Source organism: Impatiens glandulifera, chromosome 8, assembly GCF_907164915.1.
Source record: "Impatiens glandulifera chromosome 8, dImpGla2.1, whole genome shotgun sequence".
Lineage (NCBI taxonomy): Eukaryota > Viridiplantae > Streptophyta > Magnoliopsida > Ericales > Balsaminaceae > Impatiens > Impatiens glandulifera.
Genome location: NC_061869.1, coordinates 46,280,070 through 46,295,818, shown reverse-complemented (window position 1 = coordinate 46,295,818; position 15,749 = coordinate 46,280,070). Strand labels below are relative to the sequence as shown.

Genomic DNA, 15,749 nt, shown 5'->3' with positions numbered 1-15,749 from the left:
TTTAAAAAAAATTAGGGTGACTTATAGAGTTATATATTTTTTTTAATAATTAGATATATATAAAAATGAGTTATATTGTAATTTTTTAAGAAATTAGTGTGTAATCAAATTTGAACCTTAAATAAATTAGGTGTGACCTTCAGCCCACACAAGTCTCTACATAGATCCGTCTATATATATATATGTGTCAGGATTGATGGCAAAACGACCAACATCAAAAATGATCTTAGTTTGATAATTAATTGTTTACAATGTTAGTTTAGTCGCTCTAGTTTATTGTGTTTATTTTGTTTTAGTTTATTTATAGAAAATGAGATAAACGCAAAATATTTTTTATTATAATTTTTTACGTTAACTTATTACACAAAATTTTGTAACAAATTATTATACAAATACCCGAACGCTCGCTCAATTTATAGACATAATCAAACGCACCTTACAAGTGAACATAATCTACACAATTATTGTAATGATTATGAATTTATCTAAATTAATTATTATAATATTAATAAAAGTTAATATCTTGATTATATTTACCTACTTCATCTATTTTTTTTAAAATAAGTTTATAATGTATCAACACTGAATAAAAAAAAAATCAATATTTTTGTAGGTGATAAATTTAGATTATGCTGCATATTATAAAATTTGGTTAATGATTTCAAATAGAATGAGTTAAATTTGTAAAAGAAAAATTAATTGTTTAAAGACATTTGCTTATTACCTTAAGTTTCTCATAATCAATAATAATTATGGAAAATTATATTTATATTTTTATTTAAGTTAATTTATTTAAAAAATATATTTTTTTCTTTTATCTAAATCTAAACTGATATTGACTAATGGTTTTGCAATCTAGTTATGGTTTTGAGAAAATATCAATCTAACTTAATTTAAAATGTTATAAATCTTTATTAATTTTGAACTAATTATTTAATTAAAATCAAGTTCAAATATTATATTTTTAACATATATATTCAAATTATTAACAAATTTAAACATAACTTTAACATTAAACTATCTTATTTTATTTTATTTAATCAACTCAATACAGTTAATAAGTCAATGGTACCGTATAAACATAACACAAATAATAATAAGTCAATGACTCGTTAAAAACATAACACAAATAACATATCATATCATTTTTATATAGTGTAACACACCAATACGAGTCCACAACATTTGGCACAATATGAGTTTCACATGCACGACAAACTAAATTAAGATTAAAAAAAATACTCAAATTAAAATGTTTTATAGTCTTCCTAACTACTCACTTTAAAATGGTTAAAATAATATTTTTTTTTATAAAAATTAAAAATACTACACGACATTAAAGTTATTAAAATAGTTATTATTAATTTTTATAAAAAAAATAATAATTATTATTATTATATATTACTTTTAACTTATTATATTTTAATTTAATTTAACTTAACTCAATTCAATTTAACTTCTCCACATTTTAACAAATTACAAACTAACCTCTCATCTTTTATTAAACTTGAATTAATTCATTAATCATTTAATCAAAACTGGTTTAAATATTATATCTAACATGCATTCAAATTATTAATAAACTTAAAATAACACATTTAAACTCAATATATATTAACTTACTTAATTTATTTAATAATCCAAAACGATAAATATTATCATTTTCACAGATTTTAACCCATTGATACAAGTAATATATAACATTATTAGACGCAAATGAGCATCACAACATGACTAAATTAAAATTACTAATGATAAAACACACGACCACACCTTTATAATTGTGAAAATAAATTAATAAAACACACAACCACACCTTTATAATTGTGAAAATAAATTATTATAATTTTAACCCATTGATACAATATATATAGCATTATTAGGTCATCTCCAACTCAAATACCTATTTTCAAACCTAAAATACAGTAAATATCTCATCAAACAGTAATTCATCTTCAACCCAAAAACCCAAACTCAAACTCAAAAGGATATTCTCAAATATTTCTTTTATAATAATTTTTAATTTTTTAATATTATCTATATATTTATCTAAAATTACAAATTGAACTCATAACTTTACGACAACTTATTAATTACTTTTAAATTCTAATTATAAATCAATTATTTATACAACTGCATAAAACAAATTAAACATTATTAAATAAATACAAATTACATTTTACAAATAAAAAAATACAACAAAACAAACCTTATTAAAACATACCACACATAAAATAAACGATTTATCAATTCTCCGAATTGGTGTATTCCTCCCACAAATAATCAATTAATTCATTATGAAGTTCAATATGAGCTTCTTTATTTTTTATATTTTCATAACGAGATATGAAATCTTGAAATCGAGTGTTTTCATTTATCATCATATAAACAAATTAATGAACGATCAAAATTGTTTTTATTATTTATTATTTTTTATCAATATTGTTTATTATTATAAATTTATAATACTTAAAAAATATAAAATATAAGTATAAACAAATTTAAATATAAATTAATCATATAAACAAATTAAAATTATCATGAATTAAACATATAAATAAAGTAAAATATAAATAAATTAAAATATAAATAAATTATATAAATAAATTAAAATATAAACAAATTACGTAAATTAATTAAAAACAAATTAAAAGGACTGAAATGAAAGTTTTGAAAACTTTTGAATATATGAACAGTGTCCCTACAAATTTTGGTTTGGAAGATTGAGAATTTGTAGAAAAACTCAAAATGCAGTTGAGTTTGTAGATGGATTGAAGGGCTAAAACCTATTATGGAGATAAGTTTGCAGGTAGGTTAAATGGGTTAGAGATGTTAGAGATGATCTTAGACACAATATGAGTATCACAACATAACTAAATTAAAATTACTAATAATAAAACACACCACCACGCCTTTATAATTGTTAAAATAAATTATTATAATTTTCACCTATTGATACAAGTAATATATAACATTATTAGACACACATGAGTATCACAACATGACTAAATTAAAATTACTAATAATAAAACACACAACCACACCTTTATAATTATTGAAATAAATTATTATAATTTTGCAAAATAATAGTAAGACAATTTTATATATACTTTTAACTTATTATATTTTAATTCATAATCACTCTATTCAATTCTTCTTACTTCTTTAAAAAATACAACATTCATATTTTATTCATTTTAAATAAATTTATCAATTATTTAACCAAAATTAAGTTCAAATATTACATCAAACATTCGTTAACAAACTTATAAAATAAACTCAAACATCATCAACTTATTTTTAAAAAAAATCATTAACTCGACACGTTAATATTAAGTTAATCACATAATCTACCACACGACACAAATAACAAATATTATCATTTTCACATATTGTAGCACTTACGAATAACACAATATCATCCGGCACAATAAATATATATATATATATATATATATATATATATATATATATATATATATATATATATATATATATATATATATATATATATATATATATATATATATATATAAAAAAGATATAAATTTATGATTTAGTCACAAAAAAATCTATGGTTTGTGGTGCTATGATCAATAATATAATATCAATGTAATCTTATAATTGTGCAGAATAATCTTTGAAATTTGAGTGTTATTATTTAATTTAAATTGAAAATTTGTAAGAAAACAATATATTTTAAAGATATTAGTCTTGAACATACATGTGTATTTTAATAGAAATTTTTCATAACTGTTTTATTGAATATGCTATAAAATTTCATTAACTTTATATAATACAAGTAATAGTACAGCTCAAGATAAATTTCTTGATAAACCAAATTTTAAATACTAAATTATTTGTCACACATTAAATATTATTAAAAGATGATTTTAAACTTTTTTAAAGAAAATATTGATACAATGATAGACCGTAGCTAACAAGATACCACTTTTGTATTGTTATTCAAAATTTATAAATATTTATAATGAATTAGTATAAAACCTAGCTAGTAGAATTTTTTAACTGTTAGAAACAATATAAAACTCATTGTTTAACTTATGTTGAAATTTTAATTAAATTAAGAGTAACAATAATAATTAATTTGTAATTAAGAGTAACAATAATATTACTTCTACTAATTTTAATATTGTAACTTGAAAGTAATGGTTAAAAATTAAAAATGCTTTATTTTTCGTGAATTATAAATAAAATTTATAAAATATTTGTATCATATATCTATTTTATTTTATTTAATTTAATTTAGACGTATTTTTAATTTTAAAACTAAATTCATATAATTTATGAAATATTAAAATCTGATCATAATTATATTCAGAGTTTAGTGCCAAATTTATATATATATATATATATATATATATATATATATATATATATATATATATATATATATATATATATATATATATATATATATATATATATATATAATGTTTAATTTTTTTAAAGTTTTTGGATTGCTGGGTCGAGAGGTATGGTTAATTTGAATTATATATGTGAGAGTAAATAAATACTTGGGTCGGATTGTGGGTTGATCCGTCCCTAAACTTAAAACGATTAAAAATAAAATTAAAAATGTTATATATATGTTTTAAACTTGCAACCTAATAAAACAAGTACAATAATTTAATTCATTAAGCTAAAATTACTTTATATTTTAAATTCAACACCAAATTTGATTAATCTATATATATATAATGATACTTAATTTTTAAAGTGTCCAGATTGTCAGGTCGAGAGAGAAATTGATAATTGATTTGTCGAGGGATAAGAGACCGGTAATAAATGATTGATACTATTGAGATAGTTTGGTGAAAAAATGAGATTACGAGATTAGTAATATAAGATGTCTATTATGTAAAAATGATATGGTGCAAAAATGAGGTTAAAAGATTAGTAATATGAAATGTTTATTATGTAAGAAATGATAATTTAGATTGACCAATAAATGAGGTTAAAATCGGTGAACTAATGAGAAAAAAGTTAAATGAATATTTGTTTATCAAATTTGTTATTTTGTATTTTATTTTTTAATAATTAGATAAAAAAAAAATATTGAATTAAATTATAAAGTCAAATTTTTAAGATAATTTTTTTCTTAATTTTTATAATTATTTGTGCAAATGTAAAAACTAAATACTAAGGACTAAGTCAAGGATGATATTTTTTATAAAGAAAATGAAAATGACAATTTAAATAAATAATTACATAAAAAAATATTAGTACATCTATATATGATTCAAACAAATAATTAAGATTCACTTCATATGTACTTAACTTATTGGTTCATGCTTATTCAATTAGAGGTCGAAATTATTATTCTTTTGAACTGAGGTTGGTGAGTAATATATAAAATTTGGTAAATAAAGTACCAATAAATAGTTTAATTTGAATATAAATATGCATCATCATCTTCTTCAAATTGGGCAATATTTGTTTTCTCTCTTCTCTCTCTGCAAAGGTACGCAGCAGAGCAGAACTACCCTGCCCGAGATCTCTGCTTCCTCAATTCCCTTCTTTCTTTCTTTTCGTATTATAGTTGACTAGTGTAATTGGATTGGATATAATTCATATTAATACTATCATATTTCCTTTCCTTTCCTTGGATTGGTTTGGTTTAAATTATTCTCTATCAAAATTATATCTTTGTATATAGTTTCAAGGATTGTGCGTTATTTTTGTTCTTGGTCAAAGTAAAAAGATTGAAAGAAGAAGAAAGGTTGTGAAGTGGGGGGAAAAACAAATATGTCCGCTGCCTTGACCGTGTTGTCGATTTTCTTGGCAATTTCCACGGTGGTGTTTTTGTCGGCGGCGGTTGTGCTCTGTGATTTTCCATCGATCCTTACGCTCGAAAGGGCTTTTCCGACGAGTCATGGAGTAGAAATGAGTCAACTCAGAGACCGTGACAGGGTAAGACATGGCCGAATCTTGCAGTCTTCTGGTGTTATCGATTTCCCTGTTGAAGGCACATACGATCCATTCCTTGTTGGGTAAAATCCTATCTATCTTTCCATCGTATTTCAGTTGGGCATCATCAATCATTTTTGTTCATTACTAGATGATTCTAAGAATACCTAATTGGTCTTCAGATTACTACTAGATGATTGTTCTTTGCAGATTTTGTGAATCAATTCAGCTGATGGGTTTATTCATATCTAGTTGTTAATTTCTACTAGATGATTATGATTGTTCTTTGCAGATTTTGTGAAACATTTCAGCTGATGGGTTAATTCATATCTAGTTGTTTATTTCAAGAAAATTATATCTCTACAAATTGAATTCCCTCTTCTGTAAACGTAAGAACAGTTGATGAATAATACAAGATCTTCCTTTCAAAAGTAGGATTTCAATATCTCTTAAGAAGGATTTCTCCATGAAACGGGTTCGAATTGCATTCAAACCACAGTGTATCTTCAATCAATCTTCACTCTGTCATTATTGAATCTTTCTCTTTGATATATTGAGTTTGTAATAATTATTCAGGCTTTACTTCACAAGGGTTCAATTGGGAAATCCTCCAAAGGATTTCTATGTTCAAATAGATACAGGAAGTGATGTGTTGTGGGTCAGTTGCCGTTCTTGCAATGGATGCCCAACTGGAAGTGGGCTACAAGTAAAATTCTGCATCTTCCTTCTTTTTTGTTTTTACTATAATTTGATTGCTAACATGTTTAGAAGTAATTTTCAATTTCTGGGTTATTTTCTCTTTTGCAGATTCCACTCAACTTCTTCGATCCTTCCAGTTCATCAACTGCACAATTGATCTCTTGTTCGGACCAACGATGCTCACTTGGAGCGCAATCTTCGGATTCACTTTGCTCTACACAGAATGACCAGTGCAGTTACACGTTCCAATATGGAGATGGAAGTGGAACATCGGGCTACTATGTTTCTGACCTCATGATTCTCAACACAGTTGTTGGGAGTTCTATAACTTCAAACTCTTCAGCTCATGTTGTTTTCGGGTGAGATATCAACACAATTCTTCTATTTAAGGGGTATAGTTGTAACTAAACCTGAGATGAGCAGGAAAAAACCTAACTTCTTCTACTAACTGCCCATAATACAATGCTCTTTACTATTTATAAGTCACTATTACCCCCTATTAACCAAATTACAATATTAACTTTATAACCAAATTACGATATTAACCCTAAGTTTCAAATCTCACGATTTATTGACACATGATGGGAATTTCTATTACTTCATGTTGTATTTGTGTGAGCTATCACGACATTTCTTCTATTATTGGAGAAGATGAGATGAGAATGGAAAGGCCTAGGCTTCCACAATATTTATCATTCATAATTGCCCACAATACAATACAATACTATACTAACCAAATTACAATATTTACCCTATCACTGTTACTTTATTTAACCAAATTACAACATGAACCCTAAGTTTTAGATCTCATGATTCTCGACACAGTTGTTGAGTATTCCATTACTTCAAACTCTTCAGCTCATGTTGTTGTTGGGTATTCCATTACTAACATTGTTCCATATAGTTAACAGATTTAGAGAAGAATCTCAGTTGAGAAGGGAAAGGCCGCCCTATTTGAAAACACTTTGTTCTTGTTTCTTTATCTGAAAATATTTTCGGATACAGAAACCTTTGGAAACAAAATTTAGTTAGAGATTCTGTTTGTGTAGATGAAAATGTTTTAAGAAACAAAAACAAAAGTGTTTCAAATGGGGTATAATACAATAATGTACTATTTATGAGCAGCTAACTTACTCTACTAACCAAATTACTATATAACTACATAACAATAGTGAGTCTCATGGCTTGTTTATTGCCTTCTTCCTTGTAAACAGGTGTAGCATGTCACAAACGGGGGACTTGACAAAGTCTGATAGAGCAGTTGATGGGATTTTTGGGTTTGGGCAGCAAAGCATGTCTGTCATCTCGCAACTTGCTTCTCAGGGTATAGCCCCTAATGCATTTTCCCATTGCTTGAAGGGAAACAATGGTGGAGGTGGAATATTGGTTCTTGGTTCTATTGTCGAGCCAAATATGGTTTATAGTCCCCTCGTGCCATCTCAGTACGTCTTCTAATCTCTATTCATACTTATTTGTAAATCATCTTCTAGATCATTTCGTGTAAATACAATCAATTTTATCATTCTTCTTAGCTTAGTTGGTTAGGACAGGTATTTGTTGATTACTAGATGGGTTTAAGTTGGTTGATTTGAAAAGTAATAAAATTTTGTTTCTAGATAGTTTCATACAGTTGTAGTCTTTAAGGCTATTGTATGGATTGTGGCGGAATTAAAATTGGAATTGAGAGTATGATGAAATTGGAATTCAAGCTTGTATATATCTTCCATTCCAAACTCATTTGTCACTGAATGGAGTTACAGTTCTAGTGAATTTTCTAAACATAGGAATTGAATTATATCTATTTCCGATTCTAAAGAAAATGTAAAGAAAACGTAGCCTTAGGATTCTTCTTTGATAGTTAGTTAGGATTGAGTTTGTCATGCTATGGGTTTTACATGGGTTAATATCTTCATGGGATTTTCTTCAGGTATTTGTATTATTTTTCTTGTGATGCTTCCGTGCTTTGATTGATTTTCTTCATTCTTATGGTTTGTTTGATAAAACTGAAATTAAGTGTTAAAGGTTGAATGCTGAATTTTAAGTATCGAATGAATTTAGTGTTTGAATAATAAATGTTGAGTTAACTAAATGAAAATATCTAAATTTCATGTATTTCGTAATTAATTTGATAAAAAGTAGAACTAATATTGGAAAAAGTATTTAAGGACTATTTTACCCTTAATTATAATCACGTGATTGATTAATTTCTTAGGGATAAATTAAGTTATCTTTTTATGCCCCTTACTAGATTACCGAGTTAAGATATTTATAACTACTTAAGATGAATCTAATAATAACTTAATTTGAGCTGAATCTAAATAATGTTACAAATAAACTTAATCAAAATAAGGACTTAATCATCTACATAGTTTTTCATAGCTCGCATATGCTCAATGGAGCAAACCATGTTCTGTTATTCATTTGAATCTTTTATTCATTTGGATTCCAGACCCCACTATAATTTGAATCTTCAAACCATTGCCGTCAATGGGCAAATACTGCCCATTGATTCTTCAATTTTTGCAACATCAAACACCCGGGGCACCATAATTGATTCAGGAACGACTTTAGCTTACCTTGCAGAAGAAGCTTATGATCCCTTTGTTAGTGCGGTAAGTAACAACGTTATATTGCTTTCTTTAATACTTTTTTCCGCTGACAATCTCTATATTTTGCAGATTACTGCTTCTGTTTCCCAAACAGCACGACCTATGGTCTCAAAAGGAATTCAATGTTATCTTATAACTTCAAGGTATATTGCATTCGTTTCTGTTTTGCTGGGTTAAATCCCCCATTGACAGAAGTGCCTGTTTCTTCTTCTCCTTCTCCTTCCCAACAGTGTATCCGATACATTTCCATCTGTCAGCTTAAACTTCGCTGGAGGAGCATCCATGATTCTAAAACCTCAAGACTACCTTCTTCAGCAGACTTCTATTGTAAGTCCACTTTCTTTGTTTTTGTTCTTCAAAAGGAATAGAGATTTCAAATAGCACCTACTCTGGGTAAATGAGTGGGTAAGAGGCTTGGAAAGACCAGGATAGCTAAAGTGGAAAGAGTCTTGTGTTAGAGAAGTCTCAAGTTCGATTCCCACTAAGAACGTCTTTATTAAAGTGGGAGGTCGTGCTAACTTTCTCCAAGGAATAAACCATAATTTTCCAAAAAAAAAATCCGATTCTCATTAAAAACACAGGATTAAAGTGGGAGGTCATGTTGGTGGGTTGTTTTGCTAGTCGGGATTAGTTGAGGTATGCGAAAATTGGTACTGGAAATAGTCCCTTGAATAGAATAATTATGACAAATTTGATCCCTCGGGGTTAGGAGGCGTCACATGGGATTGCTATTAGAATGAGATTTTTGGATTGGGCTATTTGAGCCTATCTTTTTGTAATTTTGAAGACTAAATTTGAGTTGATCAAAAGTTGATTAACTAAATTTGACAATTTTTTTTTTTTTTTGAGAAAAGTGACTTAGTCCTTTCATTAAAATATTCGACCTTTAATTTTCTAGTGAAAAAATGTACAGTTGCCTAAAACAATTATTGTTGGAGCCCGTGATTGTCTGTCTAATAGTTTAACCCATTGATAGCTTTCTTTCAAGCTGAATCATGTTTGAAATGGGAAGCCTTCTTGGTGAAGGTGGTAGTTACATCCAAAGTTTGGAAACAAAGAGAACATACATAATCAAATATTAGTAAATATAAATCTAAACCAAACTATCCTGGTTTAATAATTTGACAACTTTTCACACATCTTACACTAAAATATGTTCAAACACACTTTTCATACCAAACGTTAGAAAATCACTCACACTTTTTATTTTGGTAATTTTCAAATGTTTGTGATTGCGACGGTAATTTAATAAAATACCTTCAGAAAAACAAAAAACTGTTTTTTTCTTGCTTCACATGTTATAAGATTGTTTTTTCGCTGTGTGTTTTAAGCAATATTGCGATCTTCGGAAAATATGGATCAATAAAATTGTTTCGTCCTTTAATAAAAATATCACTTTTGGGTCATGCTTAAAATTATAGGTTGATATTTTATAGATCATTTTGATTTTTTAACAAAAACAACAACTAATGCAAATTTAAAATATTATTTCTGTAATCATCTTTGTAGGTTTATATGTTATTATATATTCATGATTTTAAAGACACAAAAGAGAGAGATGTATCGATGTCTTTATAATATGAAATCTTTTGACCTCAAATTGCTATAATTTGGTTGTTTGATTTCTAGACTCGCTTAATACTGTTCATCATTCTTGTGGGCAATGTTTTTGCAGGGTGGAGCTGCGGTTTGGTGTATTGGCTTTCAGAAGATCCCGGGCCAAGGAATAACAATCTTAGGAGGTAATTAATTATGATCCATAAAAAGTCCCTTTACCAAATGAGGCCAAATTGCAAACTATAATTTTAATCACGACCCTTAAAAGATTATTTTTTTAAAGGACGACCCAATTTTATTGATCCACATTTTGCGAAGATAGCAAAATTGCTTAAAATCATACAACTAACATAAATAGAAACCTAGTTATGACCCACAAAACAATCTTATACCAAATGAAGCAAAGAACAAAACACTGATTTTCTTGAAATTGGTATTTTATCAAATTACCATCACACTCACAAACATTTGAAAATTACCAAAGTAAAAAGTAATTTTATTTTAGTGTAAAATGTGTTGAAAGTTGTAAGTTATTAAACCAAGATAGTTAGATTTGATTCTGCGTTTGTTTCCAAACTTTGGATGTAATTCTCAACTTCACTAAGGAGGTAATTAATTAGTCATATGCTTTTAACAGATCTCGTTCTTAAAGACAAGATAATCGTATACGATTTGGCCAACCAACGAATCGGATGGGTCAACTACGACTGTGAGTTTCAGTCCTCGAAAATAAATCAACAATTTCCTTTTTGCTCTTTTTAAAAAAAAAAATACTTAGTTGGTTTTCTTGACAGGTTCGCAATCTGTAAACGTGTCAGCATCAACTGGCACTGGGAAAACTGAATTTGTGAACACGGGACAATTTGGTAGGAACAGGTCACAACGAAACGAACCCACATGCGAGCTGATGATGGCAGTTGTTTGCTTTCTATTGTATCTTTTAAACATGTCTGGTTTTTCGTTTTTGTAACATATTGATGATTTAAGTAATGATGGCATTTGTCTTTGTATGTAATGAGGCTGATCACTCCCATTCTTGATGGGAAAAGCGTAGTTATTTATGGAAATCTGTATTTTTTTAACCTTTGTATTAACTTTAGAAATACTTTATCATCATATGGTATACACATTGAAATGATTTTCCAATTTTAGGATTGGATTGTTGTAAGAGTTGTACAATGAATGATTCATATATTATATGGTTTTGCATTTACATGCACAGGAAGAACAAGATTTTACCATTTCACTTTTGGACTATCAGGTTTTAGAATTTTTCTGTTTGGACTATGATTTGGATTTTTTATTTTTTTTCTTAGAATTTTTGAAGTGATTAAAAAATATTTCATATAAAAAAAAATTATGAACTATAATAATTTAAAACATTTTTCAGAAAAGATATATATAATTTTTTACCAAACAGCATCAATAAATTAAATTCACATAAGCTTAAATAGTATCACAATTTCTCTTAATATATGAAAAAAATCAAACATTTATCTATTTTTTATGGGGAAATTTGACGAAATGACCCTAATAATCACCTTATTTGCATCCGTGGTCATCCTATAATTTTTATTGCTCTGGTGATCACTTTATTTTTTTTGAGCGAAAATACCCTCTTCGCGAAATGTGAAGGGTCTTCGTGTTTCGCGAAGTGTAATGTTCTTTATATAAATACTCAAATTTTTCATTTTCTTCATTTCCTTTCTCTCTTTACTTCTTTCTCTCTTTGACGGCAGCGGCGGAACACTCATATAGATCGATGATACCAAAACTCCCGTTCTAATATCATGTGTTCATCATACAGATTTATGTTCTTATATCTTCATTTTTAACCCTAACCCTAAATCGATTTATTTCAAAACCCTAAATATGTTCATGTTCTTATTTCCATTATCTTCATTTCAAACCCTAAATCGATTTAACTTGTTCTTATGTTAGAAAGCACGTCGCGTTACGCGAAGCGGCACGGTCGTCACGCGAATGTCCATCGCGTTACGCTAAGCGGCACGGTCGTCACGCGAAGGCCCATCGCGTTACGCAAAGCGGCACGGTCGTCACGCGAAGGCCCATCGTATTACGCGAAGGCCCATCTGACTCGAATTTTGTTTTACCTTCTAACTCGGATTTTGTTGGAAGTTTTCGTTGTTCAATGTTCTTTCCATCTTTTGATATTCTAAGATTGCCTAGAAAGTCAATTGTTTAAGATGATTAATAATACACTTGTTTTTGTTGTATCATTTTCACTAGTTTTAGTGGATAATTATTCAATTGTTGGATTATCTTAAATTTGATTTTTTGTGACAATTGTTTTTTAGCAATTTATAAGGCCTTGTTGTTTTCAAATAACGTTAATTTAATTAACGTAAAATATAGATTCTTAATTCGAAAATGAGATTTACACCTATAGACTGAGACAAAAACATAGTAGAGAAAATATCGATAGAGTTGATGATATAATGTTTGTTCATAATATTCAGCATAACCCTAAACCTATCCAAATTAAAGCCTTTAAAATTGTTTTTTGAGCAATTTATAAGGCCTTGTTGTTTTCAAGTAACCTTAATTACTGTAAGTTATAGATTCTTAATTTGAAAATGAGATTTACACCTATAGACTGAGACGAAAACATAGTAGAGAAAAGATCGATAGAGTTAGGATATAATGTTTGTTCATAATATTCAGCATAATCCTAAACCTATCCAAATTAAAGCCTTTAAATACTAAGTAAACTTAGCAAAAGTCTCAACCATAGTTAAAAACTTAACTGATAAGTTAAGAAAGACAAATAGGACTGAATATGAGCAGATGGCAGATTTTTTAATCAAACAAAACAAAGAAAATCATTCTTCATTCAGCTGAAAAACAATAAGATTCGAATTTGATGTTTTACACAAATCTAAGTACAACTCTCTTTATTCAGCTAAAAAACAATAGGAATCGAATTTGATGTTTTACACAAATCTAAGTACAACTTTGTGTTGCTTCATGTAACTAACGCGATGTGCCTTCACGTAATACGATGTGCCTTCGCTTAACGCAATGGGCCTTCACGTGCCGACCGTGTCGCTTCGCGTGTTGACCGTGTCATTTCGCGTGTCAACCGTGCCGCTTCATTTGCCGACTGTCGCTTCGCGTAACGCGATGGGTTCATTTAGTGACCATTGTGCCGTTTCGCGAGATCACACGAATCTTTCCTGAAACGGAACCGATTCAGAGTATCATTTGCAAATATCATCATCGAAAAGATGAACAACCAATATAAACAAGATGAACAACCAATATGAACCAAATGAACAACCAATATGAACCAGATGAACAAGATAAACAATAAGATGAACAATAAGAACAAACTAATGGAAAAACCAATATGAACAATAAGATGAACAAAATGTGAACCAATATGAACAATAAAAACAGGTTAAATCAATTTAGGGTTTGAAATGAAGATAATGGAAATAAGAACATGAACATATTTAGGGTTTTGAAATAAATCAATTTAGGGTTAGGGTTTGAAATGAAGATATAAGAACATAAATCTGTATAATGAACACATGATATTAGAACGGAGGGTTTTGGTATCATTGATCTGTATGAGTGTTACGCCGCCGCCGTCAAAGAGAGAACAAGAAGTAGAGAGAAAAAAGAGAGAAAGGAAATGAAGAAAATGAAAAAAATTGAGTATTTATATAAAGAACATTCCATTTCGCGAAACGCGAAGAGGGTACTTTTGTCCAAAAAAAATAAAATGACCACCAGAGCAATAAAAATTATGAGGTGACCACGGATATAAATAAGGTGATTATTAGGGTCATTTCGTAAAATTTCCCTTTTTATGAGGAATTTTCAATTGTTTTAATAAAAGACTATTAAAATGAAGGTTTATAAAACAAATTACTTCAATGCAGTTTGTTCCAATTTGAAAATAAATTTTAAATTATTAAAAAAATCGATTGGGGTTGATTATGATTATGTGGTTTTTTTTAGTAAAAAGAATTTTAACTGATATATAACAATATTTTTATAAATATTATTGTAACTCAAAAAATCGACTCTTCTTGAGAAATAGAGATGAAAATGAGGTGGTTCGAAGGAGAATGCATTTATTATCCCCGCTCCGTTTACTTTGGGAAATTTTTTACTACCATCCTCGCCGCATTAGTTTTCGGGGGAATCCCTGCGGAGCACCGTTTATACAAAATAAATATTTTTCTGGTATATAATCAAATTATATAAATGAATTTTTTAATATAACATATATTCTAAGATATTAAAAATTTATATTTATAAAGAAATAAACTTAAAATTATTATAAAATATAATAAATAAATATATTTGTGGTTTTATATATTTAATTGTGTTTTCAGTGTTCGGGGCATAATCGGGGTGAAATCGGTGCATAATCGGAGTAAAATCGGTGAATAATCGGGGTGAAATCGGGGTATAATCAAGGTGAAATTGGGGTAGTTCGGGGCGGGAAAACAAATACCATCCCCGGTCAACTACTAGTCAAACTGAGAAAAAAACTACCACAAATGGGGCAGTTCGGTTCAATTACCACATGATGATTTCAAATTGTCATCCTTATTGAGAAGGGGTTTTTGAATTCGATGATCGTGCATCATAACTTACATTTCTCTCGAGTCTCGAACGAGACGAGAAACTAAAATGGTAAGCATGACTAGGTGCATTTAAAAATGTTGATTTAGACTAACTTAGATTTTTTTAGAATACCACCTAATTTACTTCTCGAGAAATTAGGAAAAAATATAGTTTACATGTTCAAACATATTTTTTACAAATTCTATTATTGGTTATGTACTTGGTTACACGCGAGAAATGCATCGACACTATATCTCACATGTCCATCAACTGATTGTCTTTATTTTAAATTTTTGATCATTTTAAAAATTATTATTTTACATCTTATTTATTTCATCTTAAAATATGCATATA

The 15,749-nt window shown here is 28.1% G+C and overlaps 1 protein-coding gene across 1 annotated transcript; it reads left to right on the top strand.

The window, feature by feature from the left end:
* Window positions 1–5,461: 5,461 nt before the first annotated feature.
* LOC124911942 (aspartic proteinase 36) lies at window positions 5,462–12,010 on the top strand. The gene is made up of 10 exons (XM_047452484.1): window positions 5,462–6,011; window positions 6,505–6,634; window positions 6,736–6,986; window positions 7,842–8,069; window positions 9,077–9,239; window positions 9,306–9,379; window positions 9,467–9,563; window positions 10,912–10,978; window positions 11,431–11,502; window positions 11,588–12,010. Exons 1-10 carry the CDS (start codon window positions 5,767–5,769, stop codon window positions 11,761–11,763), a joined length of 1,503 nt encoding a protein of 500 aa, XP_047308440.1. The 5' UTR covers window positions 5,462–5,766; the 3' UTR covers window positions 11,764–12,010.
* The last annotated feature ends 3,739 nt before the right edge of the window (window positions 12,011–15,749 follow it).